We start from the raw sequence: 25,093 nt of genomic DNA on the forward strand, positions 1-25,093 counted from the left end.
TCTGAAAACGTCATACAATTATTGAAATGACTCATTGTTTATCTAAAGAGGACTATCCTGTTATTATTGTGGTGGAGTTGTTAATCACAATTATTTTCAGCATTCCACCTCAAAGATAATTGAGTGCCAGTTATGAAAGCCTTCTGAATTTGAAAATATATGGACATTTACCTTCATACTATTTCAGTCAGACCCTTTTAACTAGTAGAATAACTACTATGAATGGAAATAGGAGTTTTCCAGAAAGCTGACACACTTAATGACCTACTGATTTCCCTGGCCTATGATGAGGGCATACCAGAAATTTGGTTCAAGATTAAGGGGGTCCTTAAGTTAAAATAAACATAGGATGTTTCTGAGCTTGTGTGTTCATTGTATCTCTATTCATAATAGCCAAAATCTAGAAATAATATAAATGCTCCAAAATAGATGAGTGGATAAATAAATCCACACACTACATAATGTAATACTGTAAGATTACAAATTTACATAATGCAATATTACTCAACAATAAGAAAAGTAAAAACATGCAATTGCTGGTACATAGATGGTGGAATCCGAGGGTATCAATGGTGACTGAAGTCAATCAAGAGTGTGGGATACCTACAAAATGACTGCTCTAATATGTGGTATAGAAAGAAACATAGTAATGGGATTGGGATGACAGTACAGTGGGTAGGGCATTTGCCTTGCATATGGCCCTCCTGGGTTCAATCCCTGGCATCCCATGTGGTCCCCTGGGCACTGTCAGAGTAATTCCTGATTGCAGAGCCAGGAGTAACCCCTGAGAATTGCTGGGTGTAACCCCAAAAGCCAATATAAAAAACCTAAAAGATAAAGAAAAAGTTAAATAAAAGTAATAAACATAGTAAAATGGAGAAAGGAAATCAGATGGAGAAAGGCAAATGGAGAAAGGCAACAGAGTCTTTTCATTAGATTACAAAGTTTATCAAGGCAGGCTCTTGGAGGGGACATGGGATGAGACGCAGGGACACTAGTGGAGAAAAACTGATTATGGTGAGATGTGAAATCAAAAGATCAGCAAAAAGATCTGTATTGTGCTGTTTCAACCTGGGCTTAGGAGGGCACTTTGATGGCATTATGTATCTTATACTAACAATCTCATTATTTCCATTGGTTGTGTAGACAGGGGCTCTTTAAATCAATATAGAGCCCAGATGAATAGATATCAGATAGGACAGCAAACAACATACTTGAAAAATCCTTTCCCTTCCTATCTCTCCTCCCATCATTTTCCTTTCCCTTCTCTCCTTACTTTGTTCCTCTCCTTGCTTTACCTACAAAGTTTTCAAGTATTAAAATTCTTATTTTTTTTATTCAGTTTACATTAATTTTTACTTCACTATTCATTACCAATGATAAGAGACATGCTAGACATACAATATTTGGTGAAATGTTTTTGCAACTTTTGCAGCATGATTCAATTTACATAGAAAAACTGATAAATTCTTCACAATAAAAATATAAATGGCAACATCTACTTTCTGGTTTATCAAGAATGTCCTTAGCTGAATCATTTCTGGTGTGTTTCCAGGTAAGAATTAGCAAAACTGATGAGCATGCAACTAACTTTGATTCCCTTCTTTAGGATGTTAATCATTAAAAAGGTTAGCACAGGTGAAGTAACCTTCAAATACATATTTCTGGATGGCCACAATAGAGAAGTATTTCCATATATTCATATTCCAAAGAATGCTAGTGCACTTTTCTATAATCCCCCAAACATTTTCTGTGGTTTCCTTTGTCTGAACTCCTCTTTTTCACTAACTCGAAATTAGCACCATAACACATTAATTTCATATGTAAGGCCCCTACCTCCCAAAAAGTCAACAAAAACATATATCATAATCAAGCTTTGCAGGTTTTGATAATGTCATTTTTATTCTTTATCTTGTGCCTGCATATAAGATATAATTTAATAAAGTGTACATACATGGAGGAATGTAACTACTACTATGCATAGTGATTACTTAGTGTAAAAGAAATTTTACTTTAAAAGAAATTTTACTTTTACAATAAATTCTGAAGATTCTACTGACATTTTATCACATAAGATTAGAGTAAAACATATACAAAAGAAAATAAAGAGACAGTAGACAGAAAAACCAATGTACATAGACATCAAAATCTACCCTATGATTCCTCTAATATGGCCTTTCTCTGGGTCTTCATGCTCTCCTTTTCCCAAAAAGTGGATAGAAATATATTCTACACACTTACCCTCCTGTTATGTTCTTTCTCATCTCTTTCATACGAAGTTTAATCATACTTACCAGTGAGGATGCTGTTATAATTTTGTCCCATAAATGTCTCCATATTATGAGGTGACAAATTCTTGCCACAATTTTGGTACAGGCTTGAGGGCCTAAGATAAAATGTTTGGAATGGCTAATTGGGAAATAAGATTAAAGACTGGAAGGACTTTTGACTAAATTTACAGAACGAGCTGTTGGCTGGGTGTTTGTTTTATCATGATACATTGAAAAAATTAGAAAGTCCAATTTTCTAATACTAACATAGATATAAAGTCCCCTGACATAGGTTAGTGACCTTCTACTTCATACACTTACCTTTCTAACCACCAACTAGACCATATTCCAACTGGATCCTTTACCCATATCATTTGAGGTATTCACATACTAAATTTTAAATAGGTACTGCTGAAACTTTTTTTAAAATAAACTTTTCACAAATAAATAACGGTATACTAAGTTATTTTGAAGGTGATTCATTTATTCTTCCTGTGTTTGGTTATCTACTCTTCCCTGGGACACAGATGTTAGAGTGCAATTTAACTAGTTTGTTTACACATTGCCTTAACACTGAAATCCCTTGACTCATGAATTATGTTTCATAACCACTCAGAAAAATATAAACACAGTTGAATCTGAATTTATCTGAATATTGAATCCTCAAATGGATAGCTAAAATACTGTAATTCTAGAGAATATGATCAAAATATTCATCTGAGGGTGCATAGTATGGCTTATTTTTTCCCAATTTTATAAGTCCCGAATGACGACTAAAAGATTAAAAGTTCTTAGTTTCTTAAAATCTCTGTACTTGCATTCTTACTCCTTGAGAAGAATATTAGGCTATCCAGTAGCATATAAAGACAAAATTAAATGAGTAACATTTAAATTTAACATTTAAATGAGTAACATTTAAATTTGGTTAAATGGTTCCTTCTAAATTACATATAGTCTATATCGATAAGTAATTATACAAGTAGATGTGTATAAATATCATGACACTTTTTAAAATACATAGTCAGGGAGTGGAATTATCATTTCATTTTTATATACAATGATATTATTTAATTCTGACCTCTCAAATTACTCAAATAAAACATATATAAAATTCCAGAATCCACTATTTGTACAAAATAATGATTACAATTAGAAAGTACATTTTTCCAACAGCAAATAGTTTTTGAAATGAACAAAAAATATACAGGATTATGGGCATAATAAAAAATTCTTTGGTAACAGAATCAAAGCAAAAATAATTTTAACATGCTTAGATTGTAATATTCACTTTTTATTTCATTAATAGAATATTACATTGTGAGAAACTAAAAGAACTTTACCACAAAAGATAAGTCTTCAATACTGAATGATTTAGTCAATGTAATTATATGAAGGTACATATATATGTACATTTTTTACTAATGAGACCTAATGTTATATACTGAGTCCCTTACAATTTGATAAATATTATAAAAATGTTATACTGATGTATGTAATATCTAAAATTGTTTTAACCATAGAGGTTTATTGGTTAGTTCCTGAAAAATTAATTGAGATATTTATAAACAATTTAGTTGTAAAAATTGAATTCTTTTGTAACAAAAGCTCAAGAACCAAAGGTCAAATTTTGTGAGTACAAAGACTGTCAGTAAATTAATTATCAGATATTTAGAGGAGAATTAGCCCTGATTACTATTTTTTTTTTTTTGGTTTACAATACTATTTATTTTTTTCTCTTTTTAAATTTTTATAAGGTTTTCAATAATTTATTCATCCAATATTTTTTTTCCTGATTACTATTTTGGGAAAAAAAAAACACTGGCGGTCTTTCTGAGACGACTATGATATGATAAATTATTATGTGATTATTCTATATAATATATATTCGTTAAAAGCAATCATGGAAGTTCATAAAGCAAACTTAACCTAGAATATCTATGTTTATAAACTTTCCAGACAGTTTTAAAGCCATTTTCTAGGGGAAAAGCAATTAAAAACCATTAGCAGTTTGAAAAACAAATCCTACCACATAATGTTAATAATTATTTTTGGAATCTGTATAATTAAATTTTTTTAATTTCAAATTTACTAAACAAGGAGCCAGAATAGATGCTTCAGAGGGGAAGGCCTTACACTTTTCAGAACTGGTTCCCACCCTTGCCAGGAGTGATCCTTGAATATAGCCAGGAGTTAAGACCAGAGCACCAACGGGTATGACCCCAAGATAAAACAAAAAACCCCAAACAAAGCAAAGTTTAGAAAAGTATAGCAATGGCAAAGATAGCCTCTGACATATTTATCCAATTACATAAGAAACACTGTATATGCTTAATTTGGAAATGATATATCATATTGAGTTCCTTATTTCTTTCAGCTCATAAGAAACAGCACCGCATTGCACTGTCCTCCCATTGTTCATAGATTTGCTGGAGCGGGCCCAGTAACATCTCCATTGTGAGACTTGTTACTGTGTTTGGCATATGTAATATGTCATGGCTAGCTTGCCAGGCTTTGCCTGTGGGCAAGATACTCTCAGTAGCTTGCCAGGCTCTCAGAGAGGGGTGGAGGAATCGAACTTGGGTTAGCCGGGTCAGCCGTGTGCAAGGCAAACGCCCTACCCGCTGTGCTATCGCTGCAGCCTAAGAAACTTAGTATTCATATTTAATTTAGAAATAATTATATACTTATTGTGTTCATCATTTCTTCCAGTTCATAAGCAAAAGCATATACATTTAATTTATAAATAATTATGTACACATTAAGTTCATAAAATAAGTAGTAAAAAATACAGTTAAGTGGTTCCATTTCTGATATTCATGTGGGAAATATTTTATGGTTACAGTTAGTGTCATTAAAACTGAATGTCAAAAATATCAAAATATTTTAACCCAGAAGCTGTATTTCAGATAATAAAATTTCAGACCAGTGCTTTAAAAAAATATTAAAGATTCAAGGGTCACTCTGAAATTCTTATTAAAATATTACTTTAATGTTATCAAGTAAGTCTATTTTAAATAAATATGATAAATAATAATTTTACTTTTTCAACATTTTTGTAACTATATTATAATTAATATAAAAGGAACATACCATATGCATTCAATTTGGAAATAATGATGTATCTATTGAGTTTATAAAAAAGTTTAAAAGTATAAGATAGTGATTTAGGTATAATATGTATCATAGCAACAAATAGAATTTCTTATTTAAGGTATATTTACAAGCTATAATCATTAGAAATATTTAAATGACAGAGTTAAAATTTAAAATTTCTATTTTATAGAAAATAGTGATCTACTGAAGAACAGAGTAAAAGAAGGCATCATGCGAAATAACTCAATTACTTAACTGGTAAAAGACCATGAAGACCACCAAGCCAGTGTCCTAAGAAATAAGGGCTAAGGATAGAGATGCGATCAACTGATTATGAAGGGCAAAAAGAAACCTCAAATTATGCAGAATTTAGTTACTATGTATCTAGAGGCTGGGAAATGACTTACTGCCTTGATCAGAAATATAAAGAAGGAAAAATATGCTTCTAGACAGAGTGGGTAAGATTGGAACATAGTGAATTCCTGTTTACAGTTAGGCTTTGAAGTGGAAATATTACTTTGAAGTAAAACGATCTACTTGAAAATGCAGGTCAGACACATTCAAGAGGCACAGAAAGGTATGAGTAGATTTTAAAACCTTTACACTGTTGCCCTAATAAGACAACATAAGGAAACTTAATTTTAAAATGTGACCTGAAAGAGACTGGGAAAGAGAAAACACTGTTCAAAATGAAACTCATGAAGGGAAGGGAAGAGAAATGGAAAAATAAAGGGTAATGAAAACTAATTATACTTTCACAAGTGGAGGAATGATAGATAAGGATATATCACGAAAGTTTTACTTAGAAGAAGCAGCATGCTGGTAGTGTATATACCGAGCCATTACATACAGGTTTTGTTAGACTTTTGCTTTGTCTGTTTCTGGTGAAGGGTAGACTGGGATTTAGTTAACGACGAATGATTCATAATAGAGAAGGCTTAGTAAATATTTATTAAAAACAAACAAAAATTGTATGGCACCTAGGTACTTAGTGGTAGAATACAAGCTTTATATGTGTGAGGGCTTGAAACCTGGTATTGTAAACCAATGAACAGAAAACTAAGATATAAAACTAGGATATAAGCTAAATCCAACTTCAAAGTAGAAAAATACTTTTAAAATGATGTTAAATAAAATTCTGTCACACTTAAGACCTCTCACAGTACAAAAAAATCAGAGTTCCTTACAAAACATCAATGCCTGTGCAGACAATCGATAATGTTTAAAACGTAAAAGTTTCTAGTAGGATTGGAGAGAGTATAGTGGGAGGAAACGTACCTTGCACTCAGCCAACCTGGATTCGCTCTCTGGCACAATATGCTCTACCCCAAGCCCATCAGGAATGATTTCTGAGCAGAGTCATGAATAAGCCCTGAGCACACCTGGGTGTGGCCCCCCCAAAGCAAAATAAACAAAAAATTAATTTTGGAGTCAGAGAAATAGTATAGGTGTTAAGATGCACATCCTGAATCAACAGACCCAAGCTGGATCCATGGAACCTCATGGAGCATGACTCGGTGTGACTGACTCTGGAGGCCCGCAGTACTGCAAGAGCGGGTTCATGTGAAAGAGCTGGGGCCTGGAATGAACCACCTGTCTAGCTGGCCATACGCTCCAAGAGGGACCTCCAAAACTTCTCAACACCATTTGGGAGCCACCCATCAAAAAGTAATACTACTAAAAAAAATTCCAACTCCGTTAAGAAAGTCAAAATAAGGATACAGGGTATCATAAAAGAAACAGGAAAAAATTTACTCAAAAAATAATAGCAGAAAGCTTCCTAAATCTGGGGAAAGAACTGAATATACAGGTCCACAAAGCTAACAAAAAACATAGTTATTTAAATGTAAGACACTAAGAAAACATGGTAGTGAAACTAACAATAGTTTAAGACAGAGAAAAAAAATTTTGAAAAGGGCTAGAGAAAAAGCGATCTAACTTATAAAGGCATTCCCAATAAGTCTTTCATCAACATTCACAGCCAAAACTAATGGCATGATATATTCTAAATATTCAATGTTAAAAATGTCATCCACATGCTATATTTCACATGAATCACTTTTGATATGAAGGAGAGTTTAATTACTAAAGAAATTGATCAAAATTAGATCTCTTCACACAAGAAACATAGGAAGGTAACTTCCACTTAAAGACATATATGTATATATAAATAAATAAGGCCTGGGGCTGGAGCGATAGCACAGCGGGTAGGGCGTTCGCCTTACAAGCGGCCAACATGGCCGACCGGAGTTGGATTCCTCCGCCCCTCTCGGAGAGCCTGGCAAGCTACCGAGAGTATTCGGTATGCCAAACACAGTAACAACAAAGTCTCCAATGGAGACGTTACTGGGCCCGCTCGAGCAAATCGACGATCAACGGGAGGGCCTTTACCTTTACCTATATATATATTAGGTTTGGGTTACATCCTGTAGTGACCTAGATTTACTCCCAATTCTGTGCTCAGTAGTCACTCTAGCTATGTTCAGGAACATGTATGTTGTGCTGGGGAGTGGACCTCAGTTGGTCACATGTAAAGCAAATTATTGTTATTCCATGAAAATATCTAATCTTGGGTCTGGAGAGATAGTATAGAGGGTAGGATGCTTTCCTTGAAGGCAGCTGATCTGGGTTCTATCCCTGAGATCCCACATAGTACCCCAAATACTGCCAGTAGTAATTCCTGAGTGAAGTGTCAGGAGTAAACCCTGAAGATCACCAGGTGTGCCAAAAAAAGAAAAAGAAAATGACAAGTTGGTAAATCTTAAAAGGAATTAACTACATACTTATATTAGATAAAATACACATATAGTGAAAGAAGATACCAAGAGCCAAAGACAGATAAACATACTAATAAAATAATCAATAGACAAATGTACCAAATATTAATATATATGCACACAACACAGCACACTTAAATATAAATATATTTTTAGAAGACTTAAGAAGAGACATTTAAGATAACATAGTAGTAGAGAATTTAGTATACATTTATAGCAATGATTATCAAAACTGAAAATTACCAGTGATTCATGTTAGGCCTTAAATGATAAACTAGGGTAGATATATAATAGATATTTATAGAACATTCTGCTCAAAATATTCAAATATACAATTTTTTCAAGAGCTTATAGAACAATTGAAAAAAATAAATATGTTGGGACACAAGTCTCAATATACTTATGAATACTGAAATAGTATTAAGCATGTTTTCAGAATATGTTACTGAAACTAGCAATCACACTAAAGAAGAAAGAATGAAAAGCATAAATTTGTGGAAATAACATTCTGCTGGGCAACTACTTCGTTAAGAAAAGTATCAAATGTGAAATCTAAACATATCTAAAGATAAAATAAAAACAGCAGAACATATTGAATACATAAAAAAGAAAGACTATGAAAGAAATTAATGCAATACTGACCTACCTCTAGAAATAAGATGAATCACAAATAAAATAGTTTACATTTAACGGAACTATAAAAGGAAGAAAAAAAAACAGAAGTCAGAGAGGAAGTGATGTAAATTAGAGCAGAAATAAACAAAAGAAAAAGATCAGAAATGACAATCTAAAAAGTTAGTGATACCAAGAATCTGCTCTCTGAAAATAAGACAGCCCTTTATCTGGACTCACAAAGAAGAGAAAGTCCAAATAAATAAGACCAGAAACAAAGCAGTCACAACATATGCGACAGAAAAACAAGGACAGTAAGAGAGTTAAGGATTAATTATATGACAAATAATAATCAAAGTAGCATAAATGGACAAAATAGAAAAAAATATTATTCCAAGAGTGAATCAGGAAGAAATGCAGAATTGAATAGATATGTTATAAGTACAAAAATAAAATAGAAATCAAAGTCCTCTACTCTCTAAAAGAAGTCCAAAACCAGATGTTTTACTTATGATCCCTAACAAGTATCAATAACATTTAATATCTATCATTCTTATGCTCTTATATATTTGAAAAGAGTAAATATAAAAATATAATATTACACTAATTTTGAAACAGGTATGTACATCAGAAACATAATACTATAGGACAATAAATCTCATGAATGTAAATGCATCTACTCTTAACGAAATACTAGCAAAATAAAATTCAATAACACATAATGAGAATCATGCACTTTGATCAAAGTGAGAGTTATTGCAGGATGGTAGTGCAAGGATAATTCAGCATAAGAAAATAATATGGGTAATATAATACATCAAAATGAAAGGTAAAAGTCATATGATCATCTCACTGGATTAAGTCATATGATCATGTCACTTGATAAGATTCAACATTTTATTCAACATTAATAAAACTTAAAAAGTGATATGTAAAGAATGTATTTCAACATACATCCAATATAAAAAAAACCACAGACAGCATCAAATAATGAAAAACTGAAAGCTTTATATTAATAAAACAAGGATGAGTATCACTACTATTCCATAAAATGTCAGAAATACTAGGAATAGAAATTAAACAAGAAAAGGATATAAAAATGTCCCAACTGAAAAGGACAAAGTAAAATTACCACCACTTGCATTTGGCATAAAAGCATAGAAAATACCATATTTCCTTATCATGTAGTGAGAATAAAGAAATGCAGAAAAGTAAAGAGCATAGTAGCCCTAGAGAAGAAAAGGGATCAAGGCAATTGCTGTGCATGTGATACATATGTTATAAAATGAACACACAAAGACAAAAATTGGCTGTTTCTGTGTGCAAATAATGAACTGTTAGAGAAATCAGGAAGACAACATCATTTGTAATTTCATTGTAAAGAATGAAGAAAAATGGATACATTTAACCTGACAATTTGTATGTGAAAAAACTATGACAATATTGAAATATAAGATATTCCATGCTCATAAAATAGGATAATTATATGACTGAAATGGTTGTATTACTCACAGCACTATATTCAATGAAATTCATATCAAATTATACTAGAATTTTCAGTGTTAGAACAAAAATCATGCAATCTATTTGGAAGTAGAAAATACACTGAAGTAGAAAAGAGCAAAGCGATTCTCAGGAAAACAGAACACAAATGAAGGTTTTGTATCTCCAACTTTATTACAAGGTGAGTAAAGCTACATGATGCTGGATTAAAAACACATAGATCAATAGAACTGAATCAAGAATAAACAAAACCACTCATGCTTGAATAACTAATCTATGGTGGAGTTAAGAGCCTACAAGAATCAAGTATTGTCTATAAATTGATGGGAAATGAAATAATCTTATACAAATTTAACCAGTAACACTAACGCCATACCTCAAAATAATTCAAAATGGACTAAAGTCTTGGTTACAAGACCCGAATAATCAGAAGAAATAAGTAAGAGAAAATACTTGCAATGCATTCATTGACATCACTTATAGAGATTTAGTTGGAGACTCAACAATAATGGCCTGGTAAATGAAATAAATTATGAAATAAATGAAATTATATTAAGCTAAAAAGTTTCTTTAAAGCAAAATAAATCTGAATCAAAATAAAAACATTCCACTGAATTATATTTGTATATCAAATGCCTGATAAGGGGTTAATATTCCACTTTTACAAAGAAGCCATAAAAGTCAACAATAAAAAGAAGCTTATTTAAATATGATCAGAAGATCTGCTTAAATACTCTTCAAAGAAGATATACATATGGCAAAGGGAAATATATAACTACGTTAATTTTTATTAGAGAAATGCAAATAAAAACAATAATGCTAAATCACCTCATACCAATGTTAACTATTATTATACAAATAATAAGAAATAAGTATTGTAAATGATAATGCGAGAGAAGGGAGTCCTTAAACTATGCTGAGAATAAAAATTAGTGCAGTAATCATGCCAAACAGTATTGATATTGTCTCAAAAATTGTTAACAAAGTAAATTCCTGATAATTTACTTATTCACATTTGTGTAATTAGCCCTTAAAATATAGAACACTAATTCAGTGAAATGCAAATGTGCCCATTTTACTGGAAACTGTAAACAGTGTGTCCATCAGCTGAAGAATGGATAAAGATGTGATATACGTACAACTTAATACCACTCAGCTACAAAAAAATCCTTCCATTTTCGGACCCATTCTGGATGGGAGTTGCATGCTGAAAGTAGACTACAGATCAAACACAATGGCTACTCAATATCTCTTTGCAAACCACAACACCCAAAAGGAGAGAGAGAGAACAAGAGGGAATGCCCTGCCACAGAGGCTGGGGGGGGGGGCGGCGAATGAGATGGGGGTGTGGGGGTGCGGAAGGGATACTAGGATCATCAGAGGTGGAGAATGGGCACTGGTGGAGGGATGGGTACTTGAGCATTGTATGACTGAAACACAAGCATGAAAATATGCAAATGTGTAACTAACTCACAGTGATTCACTAATAAAAATATAAAAAAAAGAAAACCTAATTTATATTAAGCTCATTTCTTAACCTTTTCTCTACTGATTTCAATCTATGGGAAATAAAGAGTTTATAAATACTGTTTCTTTCTTCTCTTTTGTTACTTGTATATGAGAAAGCCATGGACTTTTGGATGTTGATTTTGTAGCTGCCACTTTACTAAACCGACCTTTTGTTTCTAGAGCTTTTCCAGAGAGTCTTTAGGGTTTTTGAAGTATAGTATCATATCATCTGCAAATAGTGATAGCTTGACCTCTTCCTTTCCTATCTGTATGCCCTTGTTAGCTTTCTCTTGCCTAACTCAATGGCCAGGACTTCCAGTTCTATACTGAATAGGAGTGGCAAAAGTGGGCAACCTTGTCTTGTGCCTGATCATAAAGGGAAGACTTTTAGTTTTTCTCCATTGAGAATGATACTTGCCATGGGCTTAACAGATGAGTGGTTAAATAAACTTTGGTACTTCTACATTGTGGAATACTATGCAGCTGTTAGGAGAGATAAATTTATGAAATTTGCTTATAAATGGATAGACATGTAGAGTATCAAGCTAAGTGAAATGATTCAGAAAGAGAGGGACAGACATAGAAGGACTGCACTTATTTGTGGAGTATAAAACAACATAACATGAGGCTGACACCTAAGGATAGTAGATACACAGGATAGGAAGATTGCTCCAGAGCTGGAAGTCTGCCTCATGAGCAAAAGGAAGAAAGCAGCTGGAATAGAGAAGGGATCACTAAGAAAATGATGGCCTGAAAAACTGGTCAGGAGATGTGTGCTGAAAGTAGATAATGAACCAAACATGATAACCTCTCAGTATCTGCACTGCAAACCATAATGTCCACAAGTAGAGAGAGAATATGGAGAATATTGTCTGCCATGGAGACAGGGAGAGGGTGGGTAAGGGGGGCGTATACCCGGGATATTGGTGGTGGGAAATGTGCACTGGTGGAGGGATGGGTATTTGATCATTGTGTGACTGCAACCCAAACATGAAAGCTTGTAACTATCAAATGGTGATTCAATAAAATTTAAAGAAAAAAAAGTATATAAATACCAGAAAAAATCCTTTCATTTTCAATAACTAAGATGGCCTTTCTTTAAAAGCATGAGTTTTAGGTAAATGAGCTAGATGGAGAAGTTCTAATATCACATAGTTCTCCTCCTCATCTGCTTATTATTGTTCAACTCAGATCGATTCACATGACCTCTTCTAGGACCCCAAAATATCCCTAAGGGGTCAAGGTGAAAACTGCAAAATTGGGAGTCAGTCATGGCATATGTCTAGAGGATTAACCAGTTAGACAGGGCAGGGGGTGGAAGGAAACAAGTTAGGAAAGGGGCTACAGTTGGCAAAAGGTTGAGAAACACTGGGGGATAGGGAGAGAGGAAAAAGGGAACAATAGACAATCACTAAAAAAAACACCCCCCAAATTAATTTTGGACTCTTAAGACTGATGGGTGAATATCAGAAGGGATGGGACGTGGGTAAATGGAGACAAAGACAACAAATGTTTGAGATGGACAGAATTTGACTAGAAGTAAACTTAACCTAGCACAAACACCTGTGGGCTTTCAAAGATGCACACCAAAATTTATACAGTCTTCTGAAACAATGTTACCATAATAGCAAACTTTTCTACTACTGTGTGATTCTCATTTAATTTGATAGATGTAAGACTAAATAATTTTATATTTTTCATTTTGTGAATGTGATTAAGCTGTCAAAAGGTCAAAATTCTGCATTATTGCAACAGTGGTTATATTTTTCTAAAAATACCATTCATTGAAGATAGTCACTTAGAAATTACCATTAAATTACCTGTACTTTGAGGTAAAATGTGGTAAAAGACATAGATAAGGACTTTATAAATTTTGAAAAAAGAAGACTTACTGCTTTTTCTTTCCCAGATTCCACCTGTTCAGGCTTTGCTGTACATATTTCCTGAGGCTGTTCTTTCATTTTTTGAATAGACTCATCATCTTCCTTAGAGGAAATCTGAGGCAAGTCAGAGGGTACATCTTCCATCTTGGTTGGGGGTTGTTCTGCTTCTTCCACTGACCTTGAAGATATTCTGTCTTCAGGCATTTCTTTGGCAGTCTGTACTAGAGTTTTCAGTAAATCAGGTTTCTGCTCCTCCTCTAGAGCAGAGATTTTGACTCCTGATGGTAGCTTTTTATCCTCAAGTACAGTTGTTTTGTCTTTAGAGGTTGGTTTTTTATCTTCAAGGATTTCCCGCTTTTCTTCTGGCAGTGGCATTTTGTCTTCAAAGGAAGGCATTTTGTCTTCTGGTGTTGGCTTTTTATCTTCAAGGATTGCCCCTTTTTCTTCTTGCAGAGACTTTTTGTCCTCAAGGAGAGGCTTTTTGTCTTTAGGAGTTGGCTTTTTCTCTTCAAGGATGGCCCCCTTTTCCTCTTGTGGTGGCTTTTTGTCATCAAGGGGAGGCTTTTTGTCTTTAGGAGCTGGCTTTTTTTCTTCAAAGGCTGCCATTTTTTCTTCTGGCAGTGCCTTTTTTTCTTCAACAGGAGGCCTTTTGTCTTTAGGAGTTGGCTTTTTTTCTTGAGGAGGTACCTTTTTTTCCTCTGATGGTGGCTTTTTGTCCTCAATTGGGGCTGCCTTTTCTTGCTGAGTTTGCTTTTTTTCTTCAATGGGTGGTGGCTTTTTTTCTTCTGAGAGTGACTTTTTGTCTTCTGGAAGTGGCTTTTTTTCTTGAGGTGCTGAAGTCTTATCTTTCTCTACTTTACTCTCTTGTTTTTTATCTGTGGCTACTTTAGGGGAAATTTTTTCAATCAAAGTGGTTTCTTTTCCTTTATCTGGTATGGTTTTCTCAGCATCTAATTTTACTTCTTGTTCCTTCTTTTTCACTTTCATTTGAGCAGGGGTTGTTATTTTCTGAGAAGGTTGTTCTGTTGAGACAGGCATAGGAGCTGCTTTTGGTCCTGGCTGTGTAGATAGCATTTTCCCCATGTCTCCAAGCTGTCCTGACATTGCTCTCTGGGTTTGGCAATTTAAGCAAAGCCATTCTTGTATCTGCAAATAAAATAGTATTGGACATATTAACTATGTTATAATGTATATGTTTTAGTACATTTACCAAATAAGAATTTGGGGATTTCTAGTAGCTTTTTCTTTAAAATATAAGTAGTTTCCAGAAGTAATTTTCTAAAAAAAAAATGTAATAATGATGTTGAAAGAAGATTGCAACATGACTATTTGTATTTTAAAAATCTGAGAAATCATTAAAGATGAGCAATTCATCAACCTTACCATGAAAAAATATAGAACTGCTTTAAATATAAAGGTAAAGGAATATATTAGAGATGGAACGACGGAAATACCTAGGGGAGGTTTTGGAGAAAATATGCATTTTATTAAAATAAGATATCTTAAAATTTGATACCTTTAAACTTAGTTCTATAATTTTGCATGCATTTTTTCAAAATGATTTATCATTTATAAAAATAATTGTATTTTATATTAATTTTCTTTCAGCAAATAATAAATTTAAAAGTCCTTTTAGGATTTAGCCTATTATCTGTTCTTCTTGACATGTGTTGAATATATTTCTATTCTCCAGAGTAGAATAAGGTATATTTAATATAAAAACAATTTGATTTTTAATAACACTAACAGTTTTCATGTCACTGAGCAAAAAGAGCATTCATAGGTTTAAATTACTTTTTGATCTTATATTCCTTAGAGTTTTCTCAACTACTTACTGAAATAGTTCTATTTATTTCTATGCCAGTATGATATATAGGTCACCCACAACAAATTAACTGAGTTGGTCCTGAGACATGTAAATTCAAAATATAGACAGGGAAGAAGAGCTGATTTTTTACATAAATTTTGGGTAATTATGTTGCTAATTATAAACTGAATATCACTCTTTCATAACTCATGAAAAGGAATCATACAAGATAGATTATTTTGGACTATTAATATTAAATAATTTCTCCTTTGCTGTTTGTTTTTAATACTTTATGTAAAATATAAACTTTGCACAAGTTTCTTTAAATTGCTACCATTTATTGGTTACAAATTCTGCAAGGATAAAGTGGCTGGTTTTGGTCATAAAATAGTATTACATTTACATGCTGCATTCTCTTCTAAAAATTCTATTTGAAATTCGTTTTCATAGATCACCTTTTCCAGTTGTGTCACTTATTTATATATGAAAATTGATTATTGTAGACTATTTTCAGAGATCTAAGATTTTTATAAAAATTGAGCTTGTTAATAATAATAATAAGTTTGTAATCTTTAATCCATTATCATTTGTAATGCTAATCACAAAAAGATAAATGTTAATTATTTTTCTATGATAAAACTTTCTATAAAACATTAGTATATATTATATGTTCATTTACTTTTCTCCTGCATAGTCATCCACTACTAAGTTTTTAATTTTGTCTAATCAGCTGTAAGTTAATTTTTGGCTTCCTTAAATTTTATAAAAATCTAAGGGAACAGAGGCCAGAGAGACAGTAAGGTGGTTGCCTCGCACATGGCCAATTTCAGTTTGATCCTCAGCACAGTATATGGTGCCCCCAAGTCCCACCAGAAGTGACCCCTGAGCACAGAGACAGGAGTAAGCACTGAGCATACCCAGGAGTGGCCCCAACACCCATGACCCTGCATCCAAAAAATTTTGGGAAATAAACTAATTTGTTCCATTAAGTAAAGGGTTCTGGCGCTTGTGTTAAATGAGGAAGTGCTTTCACAACACCTACAGAAAATCAATCTTGATCTGTGCTGATGTCTTAAGAAACATTTCTTGGCTAAGCCATATTTAGGATATTTTCATTCACAACCTGGCATTTCAGAAAACAAAACAGATGCAAATAGCTGTATCACTGGGTTATTTTGTCATACTCAGTTTAAAAAACAAATGCAGGTGTATATTCATCATTCCCAACAAGACATGTCCGAATGTAAATGAGTTAGGGAGTTTTTTGTTTAGCTTTTGGGGTCACACCTGGCGATACTCAGGGGTCACTCCTGGCTCTGCACTCAGGAACCACTCCTGGTGGTGCTCAAGGGACCATATGGGATGCTGGGATTCGAACCTGGATTGGCCGCGTGCAAGGCAAACGCCCTACCTGCTGTGCAATCACTCCAGCCCTGAGTTGGGAGTTTTTTAATATACCAGGATACTGACTCGCCCATTGACCTTAGAATAGCCTCTTGAAGGTTTTCATGCCTTATCAAGTACAGATACTGAAGATCAAACAGCACTAATAGTTAACAGGGGGAAGATTACTCAAATACCAGGTCCTATTGTCAGACTACCCTGAAATAATCCTTAAATCCTATTAAAAATCTAAGGCCTACAACTTTACTTTATAAGAGTGACATAAAAAGAGACTGAGACATTCTTGTACTAGGATAACAGAACAAGTTTATTTTAGCAGACCTGGTTTAAAGGACCCATTCCAAATCCTAATACTTATTAATAGGAGAAATTTTGTTCAAAATGGACAAAGTCAGGCAGCCTACACAGTCATAAATCTATGTGAAAAAAAGTTAAAGCTTATGCTTTGTACTGAATTTAACGACTAAACTCACAGCATTAATTCAAACTTTACAACGGTGACAGAATAAAAGATAAAATATACTGATTTAAAATATGCTTTCCTCAAATTGCATTCACATACTTCTTTTGGGAGGATATATGATTACTTACAACCAATACTTCCCATAAAATATCATAATGAAATCTTTTTTTTTCTGACTACATTATTTTACTTTTTTAATGCAATGTCTTTGGGTTAGGTTAAGCTGTTAAATATATGTATGAACATGTTCACTCATGTCTACCCTAGACTAAACCAACTTTTTCTATACATCAACCCAAAAGAGAATCAGGTAAACTGAGTAGTACTCAAAACTCTTCTACATCAAGCTCAACCTCTATAGCCCAATATGCTGACTTTTCCAGTACTTTTAACAACTCCATCACCTATCAAATTGTCAGACCATCCATCCGAGACACAGTGGTGTCATATAAACTAAAGTTCCTCAGCTCTGGAGTGTTTGGAAACTCCATGCAACAATGGGGAGTATGAATCAGTGAACCAGTGAAAGATTTCACACTTCTAAAATAGTATCCTACATGAGATGATTGAATATCCAACATTTCCTCACTATATTTGGGCCCCAATTCTGGGCATATTCTGCCTAGCATCTGGACTCTAACCCCATTTATTACCTATGGCACATTTTAAATATTTAATCTTCTATGCCTGTCAACATTGTACTTGAATCTTCAATAAAACTCACCTCAACTCAACATAATAAAGCCCATATAATCCTTATGACCTTATAACCATACTCCTTCAATTTATTAGTCATTGAAGCCCTTCTGCCTATGCCCTGTCTCCCAACTTGCCTAAATAAACTTTAGACCCTTGTTGATTTCTCCTGAATTGTCTACTAGTTGAGGCTTCATAAGAAACCTTCCAAGATTTTACTGTCAAAATTTGTTTTTATTATTCTGAATACTTCTTTTCATCTCTTTCTAAATATTTTCCATCCCAAGTTGTCATGTTGGTTTCATAAATTCCATAGAGAGAGCTCTATATTTACCTTCAGAAAGAAGCAAATACAGGAGATAAATATTTGTTTAATTTCAAAAATATTATTGCCCTTGCAGTTAAAGGGAGGGAATGGTGGTTCTGATTCCATTATTCAGAAGAAATAAATAATAGCTCTCTTCCATTGTTCAAAAGTGATAAATAATTTTTGGATCCTTCAATTTATTAGTCATGGAAGCACTTCTGCCTATTCCTTTATCTCCTAGGTTGCCTAGTTAATTTTCTGATGCTTGGTGATTTCATTTATATGATAAATGAATAATGTAAAAGATATATTTTAATATATTAATATATATTTTCAATATATTATAGATTAAATAGTGACAGAAAGTAATCTTCCTGAATTAAAATTTAGCTAAAATAAGGCTCATGAACTGGGGAGGTAGCTTGAAAGGCTGGAAACATGTCTGCCATGCAGACATCCTCATACGCTCAGCAAGGTTCCACAACTATTACAAGGTCCCACAATTCACAAGCAGAGGACCTGGTAAGCTTTGCATGGTCCCACAACCACTGCCAGTGTGGCCTACCAGTGCCAAGTACTGCTGGGTCTGCGTATCACTGGGCAGAGTACTGCCATGGGAACCCAAGCAATGCTTAGGAGATACCCAATAAAAGAATGCTTTGTAAGTCTACACGCAGTGTTAAATTACATACTACCAGGGCCTATAATGGAGAGATAGTGATGTAGGCAGGTAGATAGGGAAAGGCTCTCTGCAATGAAACAAAGTCTCATAGAAGAATTCTAGGACCAACCCACCCTGTGGAGACAGAGAATAAGGACTTGATAAGACCATCCCCAGACCCTGAAGATATGGGCCTCCTCCTCATGAAATTCCTCCTTTCCAGCGACCCAGCCCCAAGGAGATTCCAGGACATTCCAAGTCAGATGATTCTCGAACCCCTTTTCAATCCGGTTGACTCCAGCGACACAGCCCCAAGGAGATTCCAGAACGTTCTGAGTCAGAAGGATCTATAAGAACCAGCTCGAGAGCCCACTTGGCGCTCTCTCCACCCTCGGAGAAGCCCGCGTTCCCTCTGGACGCGTTACTCTCTCTCTTTTACTCTCCATTCCCCCGCTTATCTGCCTATCCCTTCCTCTTCCTCTCCAAAAGCCTCCAAATAAAACCTGTTACTTCACTGCTCGTCTACTCCTGAAATTCTTTTTCTGCGAGCGAGACAAGAACCCCAGAAACCTCGGGTAAGGCTTGGGACTGGTCTCTCCTTTCCTGCAAAGAGCAAATTCTCGCCCCAGCTTGAGTCCGTGGCTCCCCGAGCAATCGGGTGGCGGGGATTAACTCCCGTGCCGAGAAGATCAAGCGGACTTCAGGTGTGGCTTGACGGCCACCTTGTGGGGCTGGCGGGGCTCAGGCCCGTGCCGAGCAGGTGCTCACTGCAGACTTTACCGGTCCTAGCCTACCCAGGGTTCCGGGTGGCAGAGGCGGGTGAGGAGAAAGTGGCTGTCTTTCTCCTCCCCACTTCACATAAGTCACCCGTGGGGCCCACCGACATCAATAGGACTGCAACAGAAAGGTAATAGACTCAATATTGAGAAAAAAAAACCTATTCTGAGCGCTTTGATTACTTGGTTGCAAGACTGATTTCCATTTAAGTGACAATATAAGGTTAGGTCTCACAGTTCTTCCAACTTTTTACATCAATTGTTTGCAAAATTAATTGTAAACTGATGACACTAGTACATCATAATTATGACAAAATCCATATATATTTATTATGGCTAAATATGTATGGATATACTATATGCCACTGAAAAGCGTATGCATATTTCTTCAGGGAGTTCACATTCAACTGGAGAAAACAAGATTAGATCAAAACAATTATATTATATAGGAGAGAGATGGATAGATATCTACATATACATTAAGAGGGTAATGGAAAGAATGAAATAAACATAATAAGAATGTCTGATGAATCAATTTAGAAAATAAAAAATGTAGTAACTTGTAATAAATCTTTAGAGGGTGGCCAGGGGGCCCCTACAGCTCTGCCCCTAGATGCCTGCAATTTGGGGTGGGCCTGGGCTGCTCCCTAACCTGGGGCGGCCCAGGCCATGGGGCAGACAACAGCTGAAATGCAGACCAAGCCGGTTGATTGATCAGCTACTGTTTATTCCATTCTCCCCACGCACCTGCCCCAGTTTCTCTGAGCCTCCTATTCTGGTCTCACACTGCTCCTCATTCCTGTCTCCTTCTGTCTCTCCCACTCATCTCTCGTCGCTCCATCTCACAGCTTGGGCTCTCTCTCTCTCCCTCCATGTGCCTGCTCCTGTACTCTTCTACATTTTCTCTGTCCCCCCTCTCTGAGGTCCATTTTGCCACCATTCTCTCTCTCCTTTCTCCAGCTCTCTTGCCTCTCAACTCCCTTATCTCTTCAGGCTGACACTGCCCCCAATCAGGTAGTCAAATCAACATAAGAAAGCCCTTCCTGAGGGCCCTACCAAGTTCAAAGGGAACACCACCTAGGATATTCCAAATCCCTTCCTGATTGCTCAAGGCCAAAATACCCCTTAAGGAGTTTTTCTTCAGTCCAATAACTATCAACATATCAATACTAGCTATTTTTGTATGGATACAGTAAGAGATAACATTGAGACTTGTAGGGCAGCTCTCTTGGGAACATCTTGCTACAGACTCAGACTACAGTCCTCAAGCCAGATTAATCATTCCTAACCCTAGCAGGGTCCAAATCTAGTTATTACTTCTTGGATCATGACAGCATTTGTCCATGACCAAGCTCCTAACTTATAGTTAAGCATTATTGCACTTTGGCCAGGCCCATCTCGATGCCAGGGTAGCACATAGCTTACTGCTTGCCCTGATTCCATCCAGTCCCTTGTCGGAACCCTGCTTTGAGGGGCGATAGGAAGAAAGGGCAGCTGAGGCTTAGGTGAGAGAACAGATGCCCAGGAAGAAAGTATCACTGAGAGTCACAAGTCTTCTTGTGTCCATACAAAAAGGACATTGCTCTGAATAAACTATGCAAAGGATTTTAGGGAGAAGAGAAAAACAATATTTACAAGTCACTGTTACTGTCCTCCCTTTGTTCCTCGATTTGCTGATCATCCTGTGCCCAGTAATGTCTCCATTTTTTTGAGACTTGTTGTTACTGTGTTTGGCATATTGAATACGTCACGGGGAGCTTGCCAGACTTTGCAGTGCGAGCGAGATACTCTTAGTAGCTTGCTGGGCAAGAGGGGCAAGACGGGCGGAGGAATTGAATCCCACTCCACCTAGCTGGCTGCACACAAAGCAAATGCCCTACCACTGGACTATCATTCCAACAGAACACAAAGAAAGAAGCTACAAATAAACACAGAGGAATGGGAACACTGTGATGGGAGCAACCCAAAATACCTAAACTACCTGAGGCTATGCAGGAAGGACAAAACAGTGTTATCCTAGAGTAATTTACAAGTTACACAAGATTTTTGTGATTGATAATTAAAGAGTGCTGAACTGTTTTCCTTGTATATTGTTTTCTCTTTATGCTTTTTTAAAAAAATTAATTCCAGAAAAATACAGGAATTAGAAGAAATGATAATATTAATTAAAAATCCACAAAGGAAAGTATTTTCTATTTCTTGAAAACATGTACACTTAAATTTTATTAAGAGGAAAAATAAAATGTGGTAGATAATGCAAACTCAGAAATATAAATTAGAAAGTAAAATTGATAAAATTTTTGACAATGATAGAGTACAGTTAAATCTTCAAAAATATAATTTTTGGAAAATTCAAATTGTTGGCATAATTACAATGATCGATATTCCTATAAAACTCTTCACATAAACTTTTGGACAATATAATCACATATAAAGCAATAAAACTTTGTAGCTTTCATTTTTTATTTTTTTACTGTTTACAAAAATTAATTCCCTCAAGTTTTGTATTATTCTACTTCAATTTAGGATTGACAAGTACTTTTAGCTTCAAAAACCTTTGGCCTTCCAACAGTATTTTTGCTATACATGCAGATGTAATGAGTTCAATCTCTAATAGCACATGATCCCCTGAGGACTTCCAGGAGTAACCCCAGAGAACAAATCTCCCAAGAACCCCCAAGTATGTTCCCTTCACCAAAATAAATGTTATAGACATTCTTATTCCTTAATAGAAACCCCACTAATTATTTTTTAGAGTAGTAGTCTGGAAATTAATTAAATATCATTGCCTTAGATTATATAAAAATTCAATATATAATATACCATATATGAGTTTTACTCGTTGGAAAAATTTTACCAGACTTAGCATTAACTCTTTCTTAACAGTTAAATTTGTGAAACATGATTACTATTCATAGTTTGCTGAAGGATTAAAATCAAAGAAACCATAGATTTATTCTTTAATTTACTTACAAGATGATGAAATAATCAGGAAATAAATACTTAGTATAACATAGCATTATGTCTTGCTTATAGTTAAAAAATACAGAAGATGGTATACCTATGGCTAAGATCACTATATTAAAATAGGAAATAATCATGCTTATGAAGGCTTATTTTTACATATATTACGTGGGCTCTCAGTCACCTTATTGCTCTTCATGAATAAATTTAGGGGCTGGAGTGTTAGCACAGTGGGTAGGGCATTTGCCTTGCACAAGGTCGACCCAGGTTTGATTTCCAGCATCCTGTATGGTTCCCCGAGCACCGCCAAGAGTAATTCCTGAGTGTAAGAGCCAGGAGTAACCCCTGTGCATTCTTGGGTGTGACCCAAAAAGCAAAATAATAATAATAATAAATAAAACATATTTTATAAACTATACATCCTAATGAATAAAACATAAAAATTATATTTCACTTGTATTATTGCTAACATTGAGCAAATTTAAGAAATTCAAAGGTCAATCACATTTTGGGGAGGTGGTTTGGGTCACACCCAATGATGCTCAGGGGTTAGTCTTGACTCTGCACTAAGAAATTACTTCTGGTAGTGCTTCAGGGTGCTGGGGCTCAAACTCAGTCAGTTGTGTGCAAGGAAAATACCCTACCAGCTCTACTACTGCTCTGATCCACCAATCATATTTTAATCGATTTATTTAACATTTTAATAACTCACAATCACAAATCACAAATCATCCTGTTAATCGTCAATTGCCTCGAGCAGGCCCCAGTAACATCTCCTTCATCCTAGCCCTGAGATTATATTCAAGGCTCTTTAGGAGAATGAGACCCATCATTGTTATTGGTATTTGGCATATTGGGTACGCCACAGGGAGTTTGCCAGACTCTGCCGTGTGGGCAGGCTACATTCGGTATTTTAATAACTATGCTTTAATAATTTACCTTTAAGTAGATAAATTATGAAAAAGAGTATATAAAGATAAACAATCCTGATTGTAGTATACATGAACATATTAAACTGTCACATAATACACTCTAATGAAATGCTTTTGTTTTAATATCACATAATCAAGACTCGCTAAAACACAAAACAATATTCCAAAAATCTATTGTCAAGAAAAGTAGGAAATGAGTGCAATAAAAACCCAGAAAAAAGGATGTTGCTGTGTTACTCAGCATTTTTCATCAATAAGTAATTTTCTTTATATAACATTTCAACTGTAACTATGGCAACAGTACCATTAGGGAAAATTTCGGAACTTCAGAACTGCCTATTTTCTATGTACCTTTTCTGTATCAGTATAATAAGACCTATAGCAGTTTGAAGTTTGCCATTAGAGATTCAGATAATAAGACAATGGGAAAGGGATGGCTATGGAAACTAAGAGAATATGTGTAGCATGTATGAGAAATCTTAAAAGCATTTTCACACAAGTTTTATTTAAAAGACCAACTAGGCTGTAATCACTTAGAGTTTCACTTAGAGATATTAATCAGACTTGGGTGGTCTCTACTCAAAATTCTGTAAAGCAAAAGTTAGCAATTAAGTGTATTGTTTATTTACTCTTACTAATTTTTCTTGCTTCCCAGGTTTCTGTATTAATAGCTAACAACTCAGAATGTTGTTTTTAAAACAAACATTTATACCAAAAAATCTGCTTAGAAATGACTTTTATTCAGTGACAGAACACATGGAAAGCAACGTTCCTTGCAATTTGTCACTAGTCTAAAAATCACCTATAGTTTTGGCATCATGGTGCTTTCATTATCTAAGGTTTATATACACTTCCATTTCATCCTGACATGTTGACAGGCAGAGTTTTGCTTTTTAAAATATAAAATTTCCTTTTGATATTTATAAAGGGGAGGGCTGAATTCACAGTTGATGTGCTTTTTGGCATATTATATGCTCAAATATTCAGACTATAAAATAAAAACTCAGAAGTGCGTAATAATGAGTCTAAACTTTATAAAAGTGCAGTAATATTTTGTGACACTTCTATTCTTACTCTGAGTCTCCTGAAAATGAATGAGGTTATTAGTACATTCACGGTCATGGTCCTCCCGTTGTTTATCGATTTGCTCGAGCAGGCCCAGTAACGTCTCCATCATGAGACTTGTTGTTACTATGTTTGGCATATCGAATACATCATGGGTAGCTTGCCAGGCTCTGCCATGCGGGCAAGATACTCTTGGTAGCTTGCCGGGCTCTCCAAGAGGGGCGGAGGAATCGAACTCTTTCAGCCATGTTCGCCGCTTGTAAGGCAAACGCCCTACCACTGTGCTATCACTCCATTAGTACACTTATTTAAAAAAAATTTATACTTCTGATGACTAGTATTTCCTTTTACAATAAAAAATAACTAATATT

The 25,093-nt window shown here is 34.8% G+C and overlaps 1 protein-coding gene across 4 annotated transcripts in view; it reads right to left on the reverse strand.

Annotated features, from left to right (window-relative positions):
- Window positions 1-25,093, reverse strand: part of PCLO (piccolo presynaptic cytomatrix protein) — a 382,693-nt gene that overhangs the window by 188,249 nt on the left and 169,351 nt on the right. For all 4 annotated transcript variants that reach the window (XM_056118261.1, XM_056118260.1, XM_056118262.1 and 1 more), the window contains exon 4: window positions 13,657-14,793. In XM_056118261.1, the coding sequence (XP_055974236.1) occupies window positions 13,657-14,793 (1,137 nt within the window). The remainder of the gene's footprint in view (window positions 1-13,656; window positions 14,794-25,093) is intronic.

The sequence above is a fragment of the Sorex fumeus genome, unplaced genomic scaffold, assembly GCF_029834395.1.
Source record: "Sorex fumeus unplaced genomic scaffold, SorFum_2.1 ptg000037l, whole genome shotgun sequence".
Taxonomy (NCBI): Eukaryota; Metazoa; Chordata; class Mammalia; order Eulipotyphla; family Soricidae; genus Sorex; species Sorex fumeus.